General features: G+C 35.8%; 1 protein-coding gene across 3 annotated transcripts in view; it reads right to left on the bottom strand.

The window, feature by feature from the left end:
• Window positions 1–25,312, bottom strand: part of ca8 (carbonic anhydrase 8 (inactive)) — a 32,226-nt gene that overhangs the window by 4,819 nt on the left and 2,095 nt on the right. Inside the window, 8 exon segments of one of the 3 annotated variants that reach the window (NM_001017571.2) lie at window positions 4,493–4,662; window positions 7,865–7,977; window positions 8,116–8,164; window positions 8,238–8,300; window positions 11,637–11,732; window positions 12,353–12,477; window positions 14,653–14,844; window positions 19,315–19,800. In NM_001017571.2, the coding sequence (NP_001017571.2) occupies window positions 4,528–4,662; window positions 7,865–7,977; window positions 8,116–8,164; window positions 8,238–8,300; window positions 11,637–11,732; window positions 12,353–12,477; window positions 14,653–14,844; window positions 19,315–19,387 (846 nt within the window). In that variant the 5' untranslated portion in view covers window positions 19,388–19,800 and the 3' untranslated portion in view covers window positions 4,493–4,527. 3 annotated transcript variants of the gene reach the window in all.

Below are 25,312 nucleotides of genomic sequence, written 5' to 3'. Positions count from 1 at the left end.
TAAAACTAAATTGTGATATGGGATTGTAATGAGGTCACGACTTGCCTGGAACTACTTTAGCTGTGCATGTACTGGAGAACCTTGGAATGCTCGTCAGCCAATCAGAATCAAGCATTTTACAACCCCAAAACATAAACTAGAACAAAGATCTTATCAGTTGTTTAGCTTGGTTTGTGGTCATAACCACATGCATGGCAGACAATTTCAGGGGTCTTATGATAACAATGACACTTCTCTCATATCACTTACTTGATCATTTAAACAGCCATCAATATTTATTTATTTATTTATAATTTCATTATTTATATTTGCTCAGACATTTTTAGAGTCAGCTATAAACCTATAGACTACATAACCTCCCACACGTGAACACAGCAAATCCACGCACCGGAAGAATGCTAAAATAGACAAACATTGTGCAGTGTGTGTGTGTTATGCACAAACAAATGCATTCATAAATGCAACCTATTCAGTAGCTATCACATATTGTTCATTAAAGCACTTATCCCTTTCATAAGAACTATACATTCATAAAGCATAAATAAAGCTTGAATTAATAAAAAAACATAAATTAATGTAATGTTGTTATAAATGTATAATCTCTTTTTTCATGTAGCATTACTACATGTTTGTAACATTTTTATATTTTTCTGGGAGCTGAAAATGTGTTTAAAATGAGACTTGATTCAGTGTTTGGAAGAAGAAGAACGCATGGACCCTCAAATCTGATGCCGACAATACATTTGTGATTCGTGAGGCAGTCATGTGACCGTTAGATATCCATTACACCTGAACAATATCTCACTGTGTCTCCATCAGCCTGTCATGCATGTGCTCTCTGTTGCCTAGCACAGAGGAAGTAGTGTGTTCGTTCTATGTGTGTGTGTGTGTGTGTGTGTGTGTGTGTGTGTGTGTGTGTGTGTGTGTGTGTGTGCGTGTGTGTGTGTGTGTGTGTGAGAGAGAGAGAGAGAGCGAGAGAGTAAGAGAGAGAGACTGAAAGAAAGAGGTGTGGGGTTAAAGACAGGTGAGAGTGATGGAAAGTGTATGTATGTGTGATAATAATGTGAGCTAAAAATACATGTGGTGGAAAGGTAAGCAGTTTTAACATCACTAATTTGCTTAGTTATACCTATAGGAAATCCTTAAATTTCAACTAGTGAATAGATTGCCTAATCTGTTGCCCAACATCAGTTTTACTGATTTATAGTGCATAGTACTGATCTAATTTGCATCCTTATTCTGCTTTATCGGCAGTTTATGGTCATGTATGGTTTGAGGACAAATGTTACTTGACCTAGTTGAGTAGGAAGTGGGAAATGATGCTTACTCCACTTTTGAAGGGGTTTTGTTTATTTTGGTGTTTGTACCTCCCGGATTCATGTTCTATGAATCAAATCTGTAGTCAAAAGTGACTCTAGGCCAAAGCATACTTCCTGTTAATGTATAATTATGTAGTGACTTTACTTGGAGGGGCACATCATCATTACCTATTCTTAACTACTCATGAACTCCTTGTGCATGTCCAACTAGTGAGTTTACACTGAATAACAATAGAAAAGTGTTCTGTCAACATCAACATGAACAGGAGTTCATGATTAGTTAAGGATGAGTTAATATAGTGATGTGCCCCTCCAAGTAAAGTCATGACATAACTATACATTAACAGCTCATGCGTTCATCTTGGTTACATTTAGCTTAAATTTAAAATGTTAATTAATACATTAATTAACAAACAATCATGTACTAACAAGTAATTAAGGTAGTCGTGATTTACACATGAACTCATGTGACTCATGTTGTAATTAAAGGTAATTCATGATAAGTGCATACCTTAACTCATCATTAATTTATAATAAAGTAATGTTTAGTTTACATAATAATACATCATTATTCATGTACTGTTATTGTAAAGTGTTACCCATACTTTTTAACGGCAGTTAAGTACGTTTTTATTCAAATGCAGTACCTACTGTGTAGTAGGCGGTTTCGGACACAGCCATAAACTTTCAGTCATTTATACCCACACACTGAATCCCAATTCACATACTATCTGTCCTAAATAGTATTTGAAAATAGAATTGGTATGTCCCAAATCTTAGTAGACTATGTTGAAAAGGGTATGTCAAAGGTTCCTGGATGGTTTCCTATTTCCAGTAAAAAAGTTTAGTGTAGAAGTGTCCATACTCTAAGCGCTGATACTGCTCACAATACATTGCGCGTTGGGCATGAATTCGATTCGAACTAGAACAGGTGAAAAGTGTAAATAAACTACAAGCGAGGTGGACACGCAAGACCAACAGCCAACAAAGTGGCTTCGGTAAAGTTGTTAGAATGACTGTTAATAACCAACAACAAAACTGAACATATATAAACACGTATTTGGACATTAACGACTGAATGCATAATCATCCAAAGACGTGAGGAGTTTTCCTTGCATGACAGACTGTTGAATGGGAGATTATCCTGCTGCTGCTTCTCCAATAAGGTAAAGAATTAAATATGACAGAAATGTGGATGATGTGTGTATGATTGACAGGGCTCTTTACTAATCAAAACAAAGATCCGTTAATGAGGAAGTAGTATGTCCCAAAGCTTGCATACTCTTCTGTTATACACTCAAAAGTATATATTTTTCCTTCACAAAAGAAGTACATACTTTTAGTGCGTAGTATAAGTATGTGAATTGGGACGCAGCAATAGTTTTTTACAAAGTTTATCGTAGACTCAAATCAAAAGTGTACAGGCACAGGTTTTCTCTACAATGCACCCTTCTTTTCCACTAATTCGAGGTGATTTCTGAAACCTACTTTTGTGGTTTTTCGCCCAAACCAGTGCAAAAATTTTCTTTGGACACTGAATATCAACAATTATCCAAAAATGTTACAGTACACAAAAAAGTACATAAAAAACTTGTTACTAAAACCAGAAAGATTGAACAGAGGCGCTACATTTTTAACAGTTAAAGAATTCATAACGAAGACGGCAACAGTTAAATACTGGGTTAAAATAAATCTCATATTTAATAATAGAGGTTATTGAAAGACATATCTTTCAACAAAATCTTACATCAAGACAAAATCTTCATCAAATGACAGAAAACATGGCTCTCCATCTTTAAGTTCACAACCTTTACAGGGAAAGGCACATGTTTTGGCTAATTCGTCATCTCGATCCATGCTAACACAATGCTTCACATTTACATGACCCTATTAACTTCCCCAACAGTCAAAGGCTGTTCAACATATTCATCATCTGCATAATTTTCATCCACACTACATTGCACTACCCTACACAGTATTAAATCTTTCTGAAGCGATCGGCTAGCTTCTCTACATAGAGAGCTGCTATATCTGACAAAAGGATGGCTGGAGTAATTGCATGCCTGTCAGTTTGAATCGAGGCTTCCCTTTGACAAATGTGTTTATTTCACTGTTTGATTACATTTATAAGCTTTTTGATCAGTATTATACAACGTTTAACACCAAACTGACATTTTACGGGACACCCAGAGGGTTGAGAAAGTGACGAGCGGAGTTGAGATTATTAATGTTCATTTCCAGCTAATTTAGTCAAATATTGTCCATTTTAATAGTCATTTAAATATATTTACTTTAAAAAAAAAAATTTTAATTTGATTTTTCATATTATCAGCCTGCTTTTAAAGGGGTGGTCCACTGTGTATTTTAAGGCTTGGTACTGTGTAAACAGTAGTTGAATCAGACAGAAAATAAAGAGCATACAGCTGAACCTCATGCCTGCTCTCTAAAATAAACTCTGGCAAGCGTCTTTCACATAGATTCGGAATAAGTAATACGAAACGTTCACATATCTTAAGGATTTTAAACTTACCTAAGCCCCAAACCTATGTAGACATCTGAGAATTTAACAGATTGAATCATTGCACAGTTAACTGAAGTGTAGTACAGAAACAGTAGTGCTAAAGTAACACTATTTGATTGCTCTGATGACATCATAGGACTCTTTCAGGAGCACTGCATCATCATGGCCTAAATTAGCCAGCTCGAAGTGTCATTTCAAAATGAGTAATATGCAGGCAGACCCAGGTGTCCCCTGGAGAGTCCCCGAAATAGACAGATCTTTACACAATGCTGCAGAAAGTCCTAGATCAGTAGGAATTGGGTTACTGTTTTGCTGGAACCCTTGAGGCAGTCTTTTGTGTATTGATGCTAATGTTGCTAAGAAAGCTTGGCCTATTTCCATTAAGCTACTACTGCATACTAAGCAAGAGATTTTGGTCAGATTCATGATCATAGGGGGAGGAAGTCTTGAATTTTAGTTCATTTTATGAGTAGTTTGTAAATCCGGCTGGGCTCTGTACACAGCTCAGACAATGGGACACTCAATCAGCTAATGTGAGAAGCCTAATCTAGCTTCTTCTTTACAGAGATCAGCCAAAGCCAAACATAAGCCATCACATTATGCTCAAATAAGGCTGCTCCGCTTGAGTAAACAAAGACTCCTGTAAATTTACCCATGGCAGATTAAAATGGTCCCGCTGCGGGGGTGTTACTGGAAGGCTGCCCTGACCACCCTGTCGCTCAGTGGTTGGGTCGGTCTAAAGTTGTCCCCCAGCATCCCATCATTGCCTTCTGGAAGCTCTGCTCCTTTAACATGGGACCTAAGGCGACGAAACTCTTCAATCTAGGTGAAAAAAAAAACGTGTTATGCTTTTAGCAGATGCATTTATCCAAAAATAAAGACAAAAGCAATGATAGCAATGAGGGTCTCTAATCAGACCTCATGTTCATATAGAGCAGGCTAAATTATAGGAGCACCAAAAATATTTTTTTTCCACTGTTGGCACTGACAAATCAATTGAGTGATTTTACCGGCCATAAGTCTCACTCATTTGAAATTGATTTATTTAGGAAGATAATACATTAATTAAAATATTAATAATAAATAAAGTTATACAGTGTTTCATGCACTATATTCAGTATATTCATCCTTAACTGCAGTCTCTAAGCTATATTGTCCAGTGTCATTTTAAAATTGCATGTATTACTTTGGGCGACGCAGTGGCGGAGTGGGTAGCACGTTCGCCTCACAGAAAGAAGGTCGCTGGTTGGTTGCTGGTTCGAGCCTCGGCTCAGTTGGCGTTTCTGTGTGGATACACTACGGACAATTTAGCCTACCCAATTCACCTGTACTGCATGTCTTTGGACTGTGGGGGAAACCGGAGCACCGGGAGGAAACCCACGTGAACGCAGGGAGAACATGCAAACTCCACACAGAAACGCCAACTGAGCCGAGGCTCGAACCAGCGACCCAGAGACTTTCTTGCTGTGAGGGGACAGCACTACCTACTGTGCCACTGCTTCGCCCATCAAGAAATTCTTTATGTTTTAATTTACAGTTGAAGTCAGAATTATTAGCCCCCTTCGAATGTTTTTCTTCTTTTTAAAATATTTTCCAAATGATGTTTAACAGAGCAAGGAAAAAAAAAGTCTAATTAGTTTTAATATGGTTAGAATAAAAGCAGTTTTTAATTTTTTAAACATCATTTTAGGGTACAAAATTATCAGCCCCTTTAAGCTTAATTTTTCCTCGATAATCTACAGAACAAACCATCGATATACAATAACTTGCCTAATTACCCTAACCTGCCTAGTTAACCTAATTAACCTAGTTAAGCCTTTAAATGTCACTTTAAGCTGTATAGAAGTGTCTTGAAAACTATCTAGTCAAATATTATTTACTGTCATCATGGCAAAAAATATATAAAATAAATTAGTTATTAGAGCTGAGTTATTAAATGATTATGTTTAGAAATGTGTTGAAAAAAATCTGCTTTCCATTAAACAGAAATTAGGGAAAAAATAAACAAGCAGTCTAATAACTCAGGGGGGCTAATAATTCTGACTTCAACTGTAGGTACTTAAATGTATATTATTTAAAGGTTTATGAAAAATATAATTTGCAACTGTGTATACATTTTCAATTAGTAAAAGTTAATAGGAGATGGATTGGTCTGAAAAATACACATCTCTGACATCAGCAAATCTATGACTATGTTTCATACTATTCATTGTAAATGACCTATTAGGCAGTGAGTAACTCTGTTCAGTTTATTATTTGCACTTTTTTGGTCAATTTTAGTGTGAGTGTTGAATTTGAACCCTAGGTGTGAGCTTTTCCAGAAACATGAGAAAACTAAATAATTTTTATATTTTTACTTTTCTTTCTCTATAATGCTATTATTATTACTCTGTTGTCTGTTATCATAACTTCCTTTTTTTCATAGTATGGTGTATTTGTTTTTAAAGTAATAACATAAGCTGGGTCATTTCAGTATTCTGTACAAATTCAATCTGGGAAAACCATATCCATTAATCAAAGAAGGAAACTATTTATATAGAAAATGTTATTACAGTCATCGAACACAGGCAAGACGCTGACTAGCTTTCAAGTCTGACCTTTCCATAATATTCAGTATATGACTGGCCTTTACTTGAAAGTATTGTGCTCTGCCAGTCACTGAGATCAAAGATGCAGATAAATGCCATATATTGTTCTTTACCGTTACATTACTGTGGTAAACCCCATTCTGTGTAAGACACGTCAAAGTCGGGTTCTGATTTCCCCTTCTGTGTACTCGAAAGAACTAGTTAGATAGGACAATAGGACCACCATATATGCAGCGTGTATACCGACAGAGAGAGTGAGAGAGAGATTTTAGCAGAGTCATAGACTTTTGGTAATGTCAGAGACATGTATATTCAGATGAAACCATCTTCAATTAAGATTTACAAATAGAAAATGTAGACACATTTATTCATTCATTCATTTTCTTTTCAGCTTAGTCCCTTTATTAATCTGGGGTCACCACAGCGGAATGAACCGCCAACTTATCCAGCACATGTTTTACACAGCGGATGCCCCCCCAGCTGCAACCCATCTCTGGAAAACATTCATACATCAAACTGGCAATTCTTTGCATGGAAGTTGGTTGCTATAACATGGAGACTAAAGACCATGGCGTCTAGCATCTGTTGCTAGAGCACCTTTAGAGGTCAGGAGTGAGGTTTACATGTATAGCACTTCTCTAGCTGGCCTCCGTTACACTTACCCCCTAAACCTCACTCCCATCCTATGCTACGTGTTACCCACCAGTCCTACAGCTCCCAAACCAGTCTGAGCTGGGATTGAACCAGCGATTCCTTGCATCGGAGTCAGTTGCTCTAACAAGGAGGCTAAAGACTATGACCTCTAGTGTCTATCACTAGGTTTACCTGCATAGCACCTCACTAAAAATTATGAGTCACTAACTTCAGCTTTTTTTTCTTTATTAGATTCACTTTTACTGAATTGTATCTTAAATATTCAATATGGTGTAACATAGCAAAAATGAAGAAAAACAACTCTTTATAATGTACAAATATCATGAGCGTGACTTATCTTTACTGTTGGACACTTATATCTTCATATAGTGCTATTTGTTTTACATGAAATTAGCAATAATATTTTTTCTCAGTAACATGATGAATTTGTTAGATTTGTTTTAATAAAAGGGGAGTCACACCAAAGGACAACAAAACATTTAACTTTTTAAACTATTTTATAATGGTTCCAAAAAGGTAAATATGTGAGAAATTCTGAGACAAACACTTAACATGTGCATGTCATGGGCTTCAAAGGAGGTCACATGAGCTTAAATGAGGTCCTACAACTAAACAAACAATATTTTCAGTGGAATGCCAGAGATTTGGCTCAAAAATGTACACATTTTCAAGTTTTCATGCAAGAAAATGATCGCAGTACTAATTACATTCATTTTTTTCAAGTGTGACAGTGAAAATGCAAAGTCAAGTCAACAACCCAATAATATTTGTATAGGCATCACCTGCATCTGAGAGATGGTCAAAGGGTAACGGTACAGAATCCAGGTGACGTTCTCACTACAGGGCGGGGTGGTTAAAGAGCCCTCATACACCCAGTAATCTCTTAATAGAGGGTCTGAGTGTGTAAACATAGCAACAGAGGCAGTCAGATACAAACTGATAAACTTTAACTAGTCAGAAAACATCAAGAACAAAAACATGCAAAAAGATGCAAATACCACTCTCATGGATTATTAATGAAGAAATCATTTACCAGGGAGTAATGTGTTGGGATTAAAACATGGAATTATTTTAGTCTTCCCCTGTACAAACAAAAGAAACATTTTAGGTCACAAGGGGATGTGTTGTGTTTACTAAAGCTGCTCTTCTGCTTGCCTTATACTGCAGGTCCTGCAGGACGTCTGTGATGGCCTTCAGACCAAGATGTTCCTTCCCAACCTGAAAAGGGTAAATTAGAGCAGCGGTGTCAGCTGAGCAGGACATATGGTCAGTTCAGTTTCTCCTAGAAACAGTAATTGTTTCCATAAATTCAAACATTAAACAGGATTTTTACTTCCCATCAACAGAATGATTCATAACAGTGTGCAAAGTGCGTTTTGTTAAGTTTTTGACTTTTCTAAAGCATAAAAATACCATAATATGTTTGCAGATATTTGAGAAACATGCTAAGTGAACGTTCTAGCTTATCTGAAAAACAATGCTAAAGTCAGAAATTCGGCTTTGAAAATGTGCATTTTGTGCCTGTCTTTGTTTAGAGCAATCACTCGCTTTTTCAAATGTCTAATATTCTTGTTTAATCCCGCCCCTTTCCGCAGTGCCGCACGTCAGAATATCGCATGCTCAAACTCTAATGTGACCGCAGCTTTACAGTACAGCACTGTGAAAAGGGGCAGGATTAGATGATTAGATATTTTTTTTAAAAAAGCTAGCGATTGGTCCATGTTTTAAATTCCTGTCCAGAGAGGTCATGTTTTGATTTTGGATTGGTCTCACCCAATCATGTGATGAGATTTCGCAGATCTGAGTTCACCAAGCTTGAACTTTCAAATGCAGCGAACTGCGAAACTTGTCGCACAAGCTTGTGTTTCCGTTCCGCTCTGACGCATTCATGTGCGTATGAATGGAAGTCTATGGGGAGAAAAGTGCAGTGTGACCACTGCTTTACAAGGCTTCTAGAAACATCCTTGCAGATGTTTTGAGACAAGTTGGAGCTAAAATCTGCCGGACGCAGACCCTCCAGGACCAAGGCTGTTTCTCAATTCCAAGAACGCAGAGAACGGACTTGTGTTCTTGTGGAGACCGGTCTTGCCGGGTGTCCTCGGAAGAACGAACTCAAGAGACCGTGAGGACAGAGAACGCGTCCTTTGAGAATTGAAATGCTGCGTTCTTCCTGATGGTCACATGACCTTCACGTGTTTTAAATGGTAAATTATTTAAACATTACAGCATTTATACAACGATTTATTGTTTTTCCCCTTTTAAAATATATACTATGACTGAAAACATTATAAATATATGTTGCACAATATAAATAAAACAGTTTTTAATACGAATTTCAGCAAAAAAAAAACACCCTTAATGTGTTTATTCCTTTATTAAGATGTCCATGGTAATGTTTATATTCACCGTTTCATTTAGTGAAACTCCTGAGGTATAAGTTAAATCTCTGAACTTTAATAATAAATCTAAACAAAATGCTGCGCTTCCCACCTCCAGTCGCAATGACTTCTGGGACTTCCAGAGCGAGTTCGGTGCTCAAGTCTGCATCAGTGCGTCCTCGATATCAAGATCACATCCAGGAAGTTTCACGCGTCCTCCGTACTTGCTGTCTTGAGTATTGGAACTGAATTTAGGCAGCTGATGATGACGTTTCACGAGAACACGAGGACGCAAGACCGCTGAAGAACGCATATTGAGAAACAGCCCAAGTTTGGGCATCCCTGTTCTAAACCAATGTTCTCAAACTCAATTGCTGGAGGCCCACAGTGCTGCAGAGTTTAGCTCCAATCACCTCCAACTCACACCTGCTTAATAGTCTCTCGTCTTAAACACCTTGATTAGTTGGATCAGCTGTGTTTGATTAGGGCTGGATCAAAACTGTGCAGGCTACAGCACTCTAGGGCTGTTTCTCAATATGCGTTCTTCAGCGGTCTTGTGTCCTCGTGTTGGACGCGTGAAACTTCCCTGATGTGATCATGATATCGAGGACGCACTGATGCAGATTTGAGCACCGAACTCTCTCTGGAAGTCCCAGAAGTCATTGCGAATGGAGGTATGAAGCGCAGCATTTAATTTAGATTTATTATTAAAGTTCAGAGATATCACTTATTTACCTCAGGAGTTTTCCTAAATGAAACGGTGAAAATAAACATTAACATGAATATCTTAAAAAAGGAATAAACACATTAAGGGTGTTTGTTTGCTGAAATTCGAATTAAAATTTGTTTTATTTATATTGTGCAGAGTATATTTATAATGTTTTTATGCAAAGTATATATTTTGAAGAAAAGGGAAAACAATAAATCGTTGTATAAATGCTGTAATGTTTAAATGATTTCCATTTAAAATGCATGAAGGTCACGTGACCATCAGGAAGAACGCAGCATCCCATTTCCCAAAGGACGCATTCTCTGTCCTCGCGGTCTCCTGAGTTCATTCTTCCGAGGACACCTGGCAAGACCGGTCTCCACAAGAACGCTGTCACCGGATGTCAAGGGAGTGAAGAAAAGAGGTTGGATCCAAATGCAATTTTTAATGAAAAAAGATTATTCGTGCAGGCAAAAACAAATTAGGTCAAAAAACAAGAACTCAGGTATCATGAAGGGCATCGAAAAATGCAAAAACAAAGCGATGATCAAAGTACAAAAAGTTACGAAACAATCATCAAAACATAACTAGACAAACTAAACAGGACGACACTCACTGAAACCATACAGGTACTGACAAACAAAGATTCCACATTGACTGGTGTGTGCAATGTGTATAAATAGTCCAAACAATTGATGATGACGATATTCAGCTGTGTGTGATTAATGGTGACTGGTTTGTGCAAAGGCATGCTGAGATATGTAGTTCATGAATGACATGTGTAGTATGCCAGCGATCTTTCAGGAACAGATTGCTGGTTATGTAACAAATGCAAGTCCGTTCTCTGCGTTCTTGGAATTGAGAAACAGACTAGGAATCTAATTTAAGCTCTATGTTCCAAACCATTTGATGAAATTAAATTCTAATTTTGCCATGCATTCCTTTGGCACATGCTAAATTTGGTGTGTATGTACACCTGAGTATTGAGGGACATTTAGGACTATCCGGCCATTTTTTATGTCTCTATGACTTCCAATTTTGGTCAGACACTCACAGGTCAGAAAACAAACAATAATTTGAAAATCAGAACAAATACAATAGAGTTTCAAAAATCTGGTAATCAAAGAGCACTGTTTACATGCTAGACTCTTATTAAGAGTATTGTCTTAATCATATTAAAATCTAATTATTGGTGTCCATGTAAACATACTCATTGTTTGAACTTCTACATTTCCATGTCATTCAACATGGTTCCTTACAACATGCCTCAGTTCTGAGACCTGGGGCTTAAAGCAAATCTCACTTCCTTCTTGTAATTACAACTCATAAAAATACAACCGGACATGACTTGAACACACCAATACAAATCACCAGTGACCATTTCATCTTTTTATATTTAGACCATGATTAACAGTTTTTTTATAGCTTGTTTTTTTACATATCTGCTTAGGCCATTCAGTGTGATACCTGCACAAACAGGGCGATGATGAGAATGCCTCTTTTCTTGCCCATGGCCTCCTCCACACTGTTGAATAATGTAGAGTTCCAGTGTATTAGATGAAGCTGTGAAAGATATAGATTACTCATTGAGAGATTTGCACTGAAACTGAACTCTGAAATTAACATATGCAAAATTATGAAGGTATTGATTATCTACATCCTGCTAAAGGACTGGTTTGACTCGAAGTTGTGCCAACAGCTTAAGGAAACGTGACATGGTAACTGGTTGACAAACATGGTAACACATTGAAAACGGGCTCTTATCTTTTTCATTGTGTACAGAAGATCAGGATTAGGAGAGCAGGTGCCAGGGGCAAGTGATGGGAATAGATCGCTTGATGGCAAATCCCATATCAGAGTGTGTGCTGTTACTGTTTTTGACAAGGATTGAAGTGCATTTGTAGCTAAAAATCAGACATGCAGTAGCAGACATGCAGTCCAATTTTGTGGTAACATGCAAGTCAGGAAACGAGGCTCATTGTATCAAGGATATACAATTGTTTCAAGTTTTGCAGCACATTTTCAGCATGCTGTTTGCTTATGCAGTGTGAAAATTGGTGGCGTGTAAATAGGGCTCTCTAAATGAATATGTGCTTTGGTGTGTAGTGTGAAACTAGATTGTTTTAGAGATCAGGATGGATGAGTGACTGATGACGTGACAGAAATAGCGGAGTGACACTGACCTCCATTGGAAAAGCCTTGAAGTTGACAGTGTGTTCAGATCCTCTCTGGTTTTCTTTGCCCCAGTGAAAGCGCACCTCGCTCAGCTCATACTCATGGTCACTGGGGAGAGGACCTCCCGTAACAACTGACATTACATACAGAGAAAAGACAGAAAACAAGCTCAATACACAGGCAGCATATATGGTTTCCCACACACAGCAGATTTATGTCTTTTAACCATTCTATATATTAAAACTATATAAGGCTATTAGAGTAAAATAAAGTCAAATCATTTCATTTACTTGACACTTCATTTATGAGAATGAGTAAGACTATTTTAAAGTTATTGCTTATTTCTAGTACTCTTCAATTGGATGCCCAATATAGACAAGATGATATGATACTTCAGGGTCTCAATGAAAAGTCTAGCTGCATCTGAAATCGCATACTTCCATATTATATAGTATGCTATAAACAGCATAAGAGCCGAATAGTATGTCCGAATTCATAGCATTCAAAAAACAGTATGTAAGGAGTACCCAGAATGACCTACTACAAGCTCATACATCACACACACAAAAAGTGAAAAGAATGAGGAGGCATGTGGACATCTTCACAACGCCGGGCTTCACATGTGGACTTCACAATGCCGACTCGCTTCAGCAGACAACGCAGAGAGCCCGCATTGTGAACTTGTAGTGGTCTCATCCAAACGGATTTATCGGTGTTGAAACAACATATAAATCAAGTAATTTTAACATGTCATAGTCAAATTTATGCATATAAAAATATATTTTCCCAACAACAAAAGTGTGGCTAGTGAAACTGACAAGTGGCTAGTAATGTTGGAAATCTATACTAGCCACAGTGGCTTCTGATCAAAAAAGTTAATGTCAAGCCCTGCCTATAGGTATAGCTGCATCCTTTACATTTAAGAGTTCAGCTTCACATTGATTGAGGTCATAAGGCAGTCCAGCAAAGAAAAATGTTTTGCGCACATTTTTTTCTCTTTCTGGGACATTACTTTTACATTTAATACTGATCATTTTCGCTGTTGCCTCTTCTGAAAATGGGATATTGTGAGCATCTTCATCTGGGCATGGTTTGCTGTCTATTTACAAAACCTGGTGGGTGAAGTTTAGATAGCTAGCTATTATGGCACATAAATACATGCAGACTGTTTATAACAAAGTGTTACAGCATAAACATAACCAAAAAATTTTTTGAGAATTTTGAAAATTTCATCTTCTTATCACCTTTAATAAACAATAGCATAACATAATCATAATATAATAAAAATAAAACGTTTTAAATTTCTTTTTAAAAAATCTTTAATGTTTTTTTCATTAAAAAGAACTCATTCATTCATTTTCCTTCAGCTTAGTCTCTGATTATCAGAGGTTGCCACAGCAGAATGAACCGCCAACTATTCCAGTATATGTTTTACACAGCCATTCTTTCCAGCCGCAACCCAGTCCTGTAAAACACCTATACACTCTCACATTCACACAACCATACACTAAGGCCAGTTTTGTTAACCCAATTTACCTATAGCGCATGTCTTTGGGGGAAACAAGAGCACCCAAAGGAAACCTACGCCAACACAGAAAGAACATGCAAACTCCACACAGAAATGCCAACTGGTCCAGCCGGGACTCAAAAAGTCCAGTGAGCTTTTTGCTGTAAGGTGACAGTGCTAACCACAGAGCCACCATGCCGTCCTTAAAAAGAACTGTCCCTGAAAAAATACTCTATCAAACTTACTTATTCCTGGCCTCTTTTACCTTGTATCATCTGAAATTGAGATTTATATATCATCTAAAAGAAAAAAATTGGTATTCTAAAATTTGAGTGTTCAAAAAAAAAAAAATCACATTTAAAGTGTCCAAGTTTATAAAGGAAATTTATAAAATATCCTAATGGAACACAAAATTTATCTATTTGAACTATATAATGCATAATTACGGGCATACACTAAGATATTTTTTTCATGGAACATAAATGCTAAACGTGTATTATTTTGGGTGCAATATTACTCATCAACCTTCAAAAATAAAACAAACTAAACAATAACAACATTTAAGATATTTCAATGCAATCATTCATCACTATCTTCACTCTCAAAGTCAAGCATAAGCTATGCATGGGCTGCTTTTATAGCCCTTTTTTCATTTTTCTGATCATGGTCAACTGTTTCTGGCATTCCAGTGTGAAACTACTGACACCTAAGAGTGTTGAACAACATGAGGGTGAGAAAATAGAGTCACTCAACTGCTCTCTAACATTCAAAAACACACACATAGGTTTCAGCATGTCATACCAGATTTGGATTTCAGCATGATCCTCACAGTGTGACCATCATTAATGACTTCACAGTCGCGGCAGACCACATAGTTTGGGTTGAGCCCCACGTCCAGCAGCTGCGGGTCATAGCGAGCCTCGCGTGAGTTGAGGTTTATAGGGGACTGGTACTCTCCATTGGCCTCAGGAAACAGAAGACCCCATTCAACACCTGGATTCATTTATAAAAACCCAAAACCAGTCATTCAATCAGCTCTTCAATGATGATGATGATAATATTTGATTAAGAAGCAGCAATCAAAGAATGTTTATCTTGCTTGTAAACGTACGATAAGAGTGTCCTTGCTATGCTGCTCAACCTTGAATCGAACTTTTGAATAGTGTTACTGAGTGTCGGTTCAGTTGTGTGTAGCTATATGAAATATTTGGTGTTGCTAACAGAGGTTCATTTCTTCATCCGTGTTGAAACTAAAAGCAGGCTGCCAGAGCTCCAGTGCCTCAAAGTCATTACTGAGGGCTCCAGCAGGAATAGCAGACACAGGGGGATACAGGATGTGCTCATTTTTTTTTCTTCACTGCTTTTCTTTCTCTCCATCTGTATGTATTGCACTGTCTTCCTGTCCTCGCATGTGTGTGCATTGTTATCTGAAAGCTCACTATGTGAAGAAAACTTTACAAAACTACCAATATTAGAGAAAATACATGGCTCAAAAAATGTTTTAGTTTAAAACAAGTGCTTTAACTTTTTCATTTTACTGAATTAACTTTTTGATGCTGTTTGGAAAATAGAATGACTTGAAACATAACTTACTTAGATCACTTTACTTTAGATTTACATCTTCTTTTGTTTTCACAGTTTTAAAATTAAAAACTAATGGAAAATGTTTTTTTTTTTTGGGGGGGGGGGGGGGGTCTGAAAGTACTGGCTTTATATGGTGGTTTATTCTACTGTGATGTCTAATGATGAAGGAAGGAAAGTAAATGTGATGATTTTTTTTATTTCATCTTTTTAATCCACATCTGTAATAATCTTCCAAGTGACATCTTCAAAAAAAAAAAGGCCTAACAAAAACCTGTGTTCCAAAGTAAAGAAGTATTTACAACAGTCTGTTTTAATTTTAAGATCTGCTCAAAAGTGGTTAATATTATATAATGGATTACTGATTAACTACAGCAGAGGTTCCCAAAGTGGGGGTCGGGACCCCCCGAGGGGTCGCGTGACAATAAAGGGGAGTCGCCAGGTGATTTTTAAAAATCAATAAATTTTTATTAAACCTTAAGACTTTCTGTATTTTATCAAAAACCTACTGAAGAGAAAAAAAATAGTTGTTTATAGTTACTATAAACTATAGTTACTATAGTAGCTTATAGTTACTAGTTCTATTGGATTGCGACTTCTCGAGTAATTACATTATACTAAAGACACAGCAATACTGTCAGATGCAGCAGATTTTGTAACACCAGGTTAAACTTTCTAGCCCATTTACAGCACTGACATACATAAAAAATAAAAATAAAAAAAATAGACTTGGGTCTATTGGTGTGTTAGTGCGCGTCATTGCATTAAAGGTTTCTGTATTTATAACCACCACCTCAGAGAATATTGGGGGTCACGAGTCACTGGCATTGTCATTTTGGGGGTCGCGGGCTGAAAAGTTTGGGAACCCCTGAACTACAGAATGAATGTAATGAATAAAATTAATTAAAAAAAACACTATACAAGAATTGTAACAAATTGAAATACAGTAAACTGTTAAATGTGCACTAAATACAGTAAACGAAATATGTACACTAAAGTATTCAACATTTAAGTTTTATTTTTCAGATCTATACTCAGATAATGGTTAAAATTATATAAATGGACAACAAAATAACTGCAGAATAAATATAATTGATTAAATTGATAACAATTCTCTAAAATAATAATAACAGCACATTTAAATACAGTAAACTGTTATATGTGCACTTAATACAGTAAACTAAATATGTGCACTAAAGTGTTCAAAATTTACAACAGTTTAAGCTTTTATTTTTAGATCTATGCTCAGATAATAGCTAATATTATATAAATGGATTACAGAATAACTACAGAATAAATTTAAATGATTAAATTAATAAAAACGCTATAAAATAATAATAATAATAAAATACATTGAAATACAGTAAACTGTTATACAGTTGAAGTCAGAATTATTAGCTCCCCTTAAAATTTTTGCTAATTTTTAAATATTTCCCTAATGATGTTTAACAGAGCAATGAATTTTCACAGTATGTCTGATGATTTTTTTTTCCTTCTGGAGAAAGTCATTTGTTTCATTTCGGGTAAAATAAAAGTAGTTTAATTTGTGTTAAAACCATTTAAAGGTAAGAATTATTAGCCCCTTTAAGCTATATTTTTTGATAGTCTACAGAACAAACCATCATTATACAGTTCATTGCCCAATTACCCTAACCTGCCTAATTAACCTAGTTAAACCTTTAAATATCACTTCAAGCTGTATAAAAGTGTCTTAACAAATATCTAGTAAAATATTATGTTCTGTCAAGCAAAGATAAAATAAATTATTAGAAATTAGTTATTAAAACTATTTTGTTTAGAAATGTGTTGAAAAAACTGAAATTGGGGGAAAAAATAAACGGGGGGCTAATAATTCTAACTTCAATTGTATGTGCACTAAAGACAGTAAACTAAATATGTGCACTAAAGTCTTTAACATTTCCAACAGTCTAAACTTTTATTTTTTAGATGCTCAGAAAGTGGATAATATTACATAAATGGATAACAGAATAACCACAAAATAAATATAATTGATAATATTAATAAATATGCAATATAATAATAATAATAATAATAATAATAATAATAATAATAATAATAATAACATACATTTAAATACAGTAAACTGTTACATGTGCACTAAATACGGTAACTAAATATGTGCATTTACAACAGTTTCTCATCACACATTTACAGCAGTGCACAGAAAGTGGTTTTATATATATATATCACAGTAATATCACACGAGTAGCAGTGCGATATGGCTGTATATCGGCACTGGTGAGAGACGTGCGTTAGTGCCCCCACCAGTGCCGATATACAGCCGTATCGCACTGCTACGAATGTGATATTGCGTTTATACAACAGTTTGACGGCATAATTGTGTATATAAAAACAAAATCAAACATGGAGAGTCTCAAAAACCCTTTTGTATGAGGAACTACTTTCTTCTGGATTCAAATCATAAGCTGACAGTTAAACAGTTGAGTGTGCATCTTTTAAACTTTAGATCTGTAGTGTCTGCTTTTTGCTGGCTGTATGTGGGCGGATTAATACACAAAGGGTAAAGAGGCTGTAGGAGTTCTGATATTGCAGAATATCGCATGGCTATCAGCCAATCAGATTTTAGAACCACACAGAACTGTTGTATAAATATATATATATATATATATATATATATATATATATATATATATATATATATATATATATAGAGAGAGAGAGAGAGAGAGAGAGAGAGAGAGAGAGAGAGAGAGAGAGAGAGAGAGAGAGATAACGGCATAAATAAAGTAAATATAAATAACAAAAATAATAAAAATGCTTTGAAATAATAATAACATAAATTTAAATACAGTAAACTGTTATATGTGCACTACATACAGCACACTACACATGTGCATTAAAGTATTCAATATTTACAGCTTTTTAATTTTTATTTTTCAGATCTATGCTCAGATAATGGCTGATATTATATAAATGGATAACGGAATAACTACAAAATAAATATAATTGGTCACACTTTACAATAAGGCTCATTAGTTAATGTGAATTAATGCATTTACTAACATGAACAAAACAATGAACAATACATTTACTACAGTATTTGTTCATGTTAGTTAACGTTAGTTAATGAAAATACAGTTGTTCATTGTTAGTTTATGTTACCTCATGGTGCATTACCTAATGTTAACAAGCATGGACTTGGATGTTAATAATGCATTAGAAAATGTTCAATTATGATTAATAAATGCTGTACATGTGTTGTTCATGATTAGTTCATGTTTGTAAATGCATTAACTAATGAACATTATTGTAAAGTGTTACCAAAAAACTTATATAATTAATAAAAAGGCTATAAAAATAATAATAACATAAATTTCAATACAGTAGACTGTAAAAAAAAACCTTGCTCTACTAATTATAGCTAAGTTAATTTTAGTTAGTTAATAAATTAATTTTTCTAGTCATCTCAACTTACATAAATCAAACAAAAAATATTAAGTTAAAACATTTATATATTTGTAAAAACATTTATAGTCATTACTTTGTCATATAATTTTTTAAATGTACAATAGTTTCACTTAAATAAAATCTTTTTTTTTTTGACGACTACACAAACAGCGATAGAGTTAATCTGGTTACTAAATTTGTATTTCTGAAAATATGAAAAAAGGCCTTTTTTAACATAAAAACTGCTTATTAAATGACCATCAGTGTTACCTAATATGCTTTATGTATTTATGTATTCAGTAGTGTACAATATTCAACCACTTACACTTCTTTTCATTTAAGCCAAACTGAGACAGGTTTGTTTATAGACTAATTCCTGACCATGGGTGTAACAATAAAGTTTCATATTTCACAGAGAGCACAATTAGGGACTAATTCTCTCAAAGTCCTTACCTTCTTCATATCCCCAGTCCAGCTCATCCTTTCCAGGGTAATTACCGCTCTCTTCAATAACATTATCAGCCATGGCAACTCAATCTTCTCTCCACGGCTCACGTTCTGTCCAGATGTCAAAAACTAATTCTTTCTGACCCTTCCTCCTTGTTTGCTCACCTCCCACCCATAAAACATGAAGAAACTGATGTATCACAATACAAATGGAAGTGATTGATCTCAATAGCTTCAAAGGCACACCAACCACACTGACTCAGGACAGAAACTAGTCGTCATTCCATTGAAAATAATGAGTTCTCCTCTCCTCTTGTCTGAGTGAAGAGCTCTCTGTCCTCCTCCCTGCAGCAGCTCCACAGCAAACCAAAAGTAAGTTCAGCAACTCACTCTCTCAACCCACATGCTCCCACACGAGCCGTCTGATTGGCTGCTCTTTGGCCTCTGATGTAGCACCATAGAAACAGTTGAGGTTTGCAGTCTGGCCACGGGACGCACAGTGCAAACGGGCCAGGAATGCAGTGATGTTGCTTTTGGAAAGATCCTCCCACAATGGAGGAAGTGGGTGTGGTTATAAAAAAACACCCACCGGGGAATGGGTGAAGAAGGAGAGAAGGTCTGTTATTGTTTGCCATGCACATTTACTGATAGGGTTTTGGAGGTAAGGATGCAAGGGGCCCACGCGGTGGCCGAGGATCATTGTGTTGCTCTAGTGTGTTCTTTATTGGGTTTGGAGTGAAAAGAGTTGGCTGAAGGTTTCTTGACTGACTTTAATCAGAGCTTTGATGGCCTTGTTGTTTGTGGCTGCAGTTAAATCTTATCAGTGTTAGTTCAACAGTGCTGAAAGTTGTTTTATATCAGCTGGATAGCAGTATCTTGTGATATCAAGAACAATTTGAACTTCTGTTTGATGGATGCTAGAAAGTCTGTGAAAGCTTGTATGGGTCACCCAATAAAAAAACTTAAAGTATTTTTGACTTTCCTTTTTGAAGTTTGAAAAGGAAAAAGGGTGAGAATTAAAATGCAGAAAAGATAAAATAATGAAGTAACAAATTACCAAATTGACAAAGTTGAAGATTTCAGGACAAAAGACAAAATTGCAATTGTGATGATAAACTCGCAATTCTGAGAGATTTGTGGGGGGGGGGGGTGCTTTCTGTACCACAGTTCTGACATTTTTCTCACAACCCTGTGTTTCTCTGCCAAATATAAACTAAGCTAACATTTCACTGTTGTGTGAAAATGTCAAAATTGTGAAATATAAACTTTAAAAAAGTCTGAATTGTGGGAAAAATGTGAGAACTAAAATTGTGAAACTATAAGTGGAAAAAGTCAAAGAACGTCTAATTCTGCCGAGTTAACTCATACATTATGAAGTTAAAGTGGTAGTTCACTCATAAATTAAATCTCACTCACTATTTAACCGCTCTCAAGTGGTTCCAAACTTTTATGAGTTTCTTTATTCTGTTGAACGCACAAAAAAAGATATTTTGAAGAAAGCTGAAAACCTGTGACTAACATAGTAAGAAAACCAAATACTTTGAAAGTCAACGATTACATGTTTCCAGCTTCCTTTAAAATATCTCCTTTTGTGTTTAACAGAAAAAAAGACACTCGTAAAGGTGTAAAACAAATAATTGAATAAAATAAAATTAAAAAAAGACACTTGTCAAAATAGTAAAGAAGCTCGGTATTATAAGGGAAAAAAGTGTTGGAGAGATGTCTAATTTTGACAAAAACAAAACATAATTGTGATAAAAGTTGTTGTTATGGGCAATGGTTATAGGCAAATTTGCAATAAAAAATATCTGAACTCTGAATTGTCAAATAATCTTCAAGTCAGGTAAAAAGTCAAAATTGTGAGATAAACCTGCAACTCTGAGAATAATGTTAGAGTTGGAAAAATTGGGAAATATAAACACAGAACTGCTAAGATGAAACAGATTCCAGTCAGTCATCTAAGAAAAAATCCTATTTCCTTTTTTGTTAGTTTGTATATATACCATGTTGGAAATAAGCTTCAGTGAGAGTCTCATGAATTCACTGACTGTCCCAGATAAAAAAAAAAGTAACAACCAAAGGCACTGAACTCTATTGCGCATTGCCATATATGCTATACTAAGAAACTAATTTGACCCTGATTGTCTAAAATTAAAGACAGCACATTACACAAAAGACAAATCACTATCTAATTAAGTAAAAGTAGGTTGATTTAATCCCCAAAGCTCAAGGATATAACGAGAGCTGTCACATGACCTAAGCATCTTTAATCGACATATTAAGGAATCTGAATTAGCATGCATCATAAACATGTATCAGACTGGTCTGCATTGTCTAGTGTAATGATTTTAATTATTATTTTGTTGAAACCTAAAGCTCTTGCATAAGCCTAGGTTTAGCAGATTACAGCACTGTCCTCTAGTGGACTATACAAGACATCACAATGTACGCACATTAAAACAACACACGTGGTTTGTTTAAAAAAAAAACTAAGTAGAACAATGTGTTCATCTTAACTTATCTTTGAACTTGCTTATGGAAGGATTTGGGACAAATAAATCTACTGTATGCTTCTGTATACTGTACTCATACAAATTAACAAAATAGGTTGCCTCACAGCAAGAAAGTTGCTGGTTAGAGCCCGAGCTGGTCCAGTTGTCATTTCTGTGTGAAGTTTGCATGTTCTCCCTGTGTTCGCGTGAACTTTCTCTGTGTGCTCTGGTTTCCCACACAGTCCAAAGACATGCGGTATAGGTGAACTGAATAAAGTAAATTGTCACAGTGGGTATATAATTGTCTCACAGCTAGAAGGTCGCTGGTTCGAGTCCAGGCTGGGTCAGTTGGCCCCTTGTTCTCGCTGTGTTTGCGTGGATTTCTTCAGGGAACTCCAGCTTCCCCCACAGTCCAAAGACATGCAGTATAGGTGAATCAAATGGGCTAAACTGGCCGTATAGTCTATGTGAGTGTGTGTATGGGTGTTTCACAGGGTTGCAGCTGAAATAGCAACCGCTGTGTAAAACATATGCTGGATAAATTGGCAGTTCATTCAGCTCTGGCGACAACTGATTAATAAACGGACTAAGCCGAAAAGATAATAAAATGAATGAATGAATGACTATCTTTTAAAGAGATAATTCACCCAAAACTGAAAATTCTGTCATCATTTACTCACACTTTACCTGTTTGAGTTTCTTTCTTCTGTTGAACACAAAAGAAAACATTTCAAAGAAAGCTGGAAAGCTGGCTGTAACTATTGACTACTGTATGCAAGGAACATTAAGGGTAGGTAAATAGTAACGTTTTTTTCTGTAAACTATTCTTTTTTTGGTCTATGTGTCTCATAAGCTTGTTGCATATAATATGATCAAAATTAGAGAGTAAACTATAATACATTACTACTTAATCCTGTTTGAATAGATAAAAGCCCCCCTGAAATCAATATTATTTTTTATGGTTTTATTATTAATACGTTAGCCTAAATGTTATCTATAGGCAGTGTTGGGGGTAGCGCATTATAAGTAACGCAAGTTATGTAATAATATTACTTTTCTAAGTAACGAATAAAGTAGTGAACTACTTAAAAAATAAGTAATAATATTTGAATTACTTTTTAACAATTTTTACACGAGTTAATTAATTCTCTTTTAAAAAATGTATTGCTGAATTCAAATTAACATTGAACATGCACTAAATGCGAGAATTTTCTCCCTGCAAAAACAAACAGAAACCAAGGTGGCAGAGCCTTACATTTTTGTGTTTGAAGTATTCTCATTTTTCTTAATGCATGGAAGAAAAGTAAAAAAGGATTGTCTCAATGCTCATTTTACTTCACTAATAAGATAAAAAAAAAGTATAAAAGCATCAAAAACATTTATTTGTTAAACATTAATCTGTATATATGGCATGTAGAGCTCTGGGCTCAGGAAGTACTCAGAAGATAAAATTATCCAAATTATTAAGGTAAATAAAGGTTATACAGTGTGTTGTTAATTACAGAAAAAAAGTAAGAAAGAGTAACACAAAAAGTAACTCAAAAGTAACATGGCAATGCATTAAGTAATGCATACTTTCCATTAAAGTAACTACGTAACGCAACTGGTCACTTTTTTAGGGAGTAACTCAGTTCATTTATTTATTTTATTTTCGGCTTAGTCCCTTTATTAATCAGGGGTCGACACTTATCCAGCATGTGTTTTACACAGCGGATGCCCTTCCAGCCATAACCCAAAACTGGGAAACACCCATAAACACACTCACATCCACTATGCAGCCAGTTTAGCTTATTCAATTCACCTATACCGCATGTCTTTGGACTGTGGGGGAAATTGGAGTGCCCGGAAGAAATCCACAGGAAAATGGGGAGAACATGCAAACTTCACACAGTGAGGCCAACTGACCCAGATGGGACTCGAACCAGCTACCTTCTAGCTGTGAAGCAATAATGCTACCCACTGCGATGCCTGTCTATAAGTGTGCTCCAAAGCAAAGAGAATTTTTATATTAAAAGATATCTCCTTATGCAGGTCCTCATTTCAACATACCCAGATCAACAGTTTTTATGACATCAGAGTAGCTGCTCGTGAAATATTCTGACCAATCATGTCTCTTAACACACCTAACTAGCTCGTTAAAAGAGTGCACCGAGAAGTAAAAGTATTCAAATCGATGTGTGCCCTAAATGGAGTCACTGATCTCTACCCCTTGCAAACAAGAAATTGGCTAAACTGTTTACTTCAACTTGTAATTTTGCACTGCACTGTTGCAGCGCCGTCGGCCAAAACTTATTATAGAAGCGTGAAGGGTTACTTAACCGCAATCATCACGCTTGCATACAAATCACGTCTTGCAAGGTTAAACTTTGAATTACACCATGAAAGAATATCTTGTGTTGTGTCCACTTCACAGAGCATATCGTTGAATAGAACAAAACCTCATGGTAAGAGAGCAGGGGTGCATCAGGACTGGGTTTGAGAACTGCTTATGTACAGGAAACACAGGACCACATCATACACACTGCAAGTTTCATCCTGACACATTTATCATTTTCACGACATTTACATATTCTCCGATTGTTGGTGTTAATCTGGCACCTGGTGGTAAATTCCTGTAATGTCTGACAAACCATATGTAACTGGCTTCTTGCTGAGTCTTCCTGTTTTCATTGAGATTGAGAGATCTCAATCTCTGACTTCTGTGTCTGTCTAAGTACACCCATTTTCTGTCTAATGGATGGGCTTTAGACATAATCACTTAATAGAACACATTATTACTTATGTGATGAAATATGAGGATTTATGCACTGCTAAATAAATTCACATCTATCAATTCAGAAATGGAAAAAGAATCAAATCAGGGTTATGATGAATGCAGTACTAAGAACTTCTAGAGATGACTCAATATTTATTGAAACTATGTCACAAATGTCTAAAAAGGCCCCGGGGGAAGACCCAGGACATGCTGAAAGGACTATGTCTCATGGCTTGCCTGGAGATGCCTTGGCAAGAGCTGAAGAAAGTGTATGAGAGAGGAGTCTAGGGTTCCATGCTGAAACTGCTGCCCCTGGAACCCATAATTATATTATGTAACAATATAAATGTGCTTTAAATTCAATAGATAACGCTGCAATATATTTGCATATAAGTTTAGATTCAGTTTGAGCCTATATAACTATTATCAACTTTAAATAGTTACTTACTTACACTGATAAAGTCAATTGCTTTATTAGTTGTCACCTTTTCCTTTTACTTGATGAAAGTGTTTAAATAGCTTAATTGTCCTCAATCTCTCAGGAGATGTCAATCATAGTTTCAAGGCATTTGATTGGCTCTTTAATAATGATGTAACATTCATGTGCAGGCTTTTCCTGAACACAGAATCAAAGCTTGAATTCACTTCTAATGGGTTCCAAAACTGCAACAAAAAAGCACTTTTTGCTCCATTGACATGTTTTACCCCGCTGTACAACAGAACTGGACATGCTCAAAACCCAGTTTGACTGCGGCTT

This window comes from Danio rerio, chromosome 2, assembly GCF_052040795.2.
Source record: "Danio rerio strain M-AB ecotype USA chromosome 2, GRCz13ab, whole genome shotgun sequence".
Lineage (NCBI taxonomy): Eukaryota > Metazoa > Chordata > Actinopteri > Cypriniformes > Danionidae > Danio > Danio rerio.
Note: the sequence above shows the minus strand (reverse complement) of the source record. Positions and strands in the feature narration are given on the sequence as shown.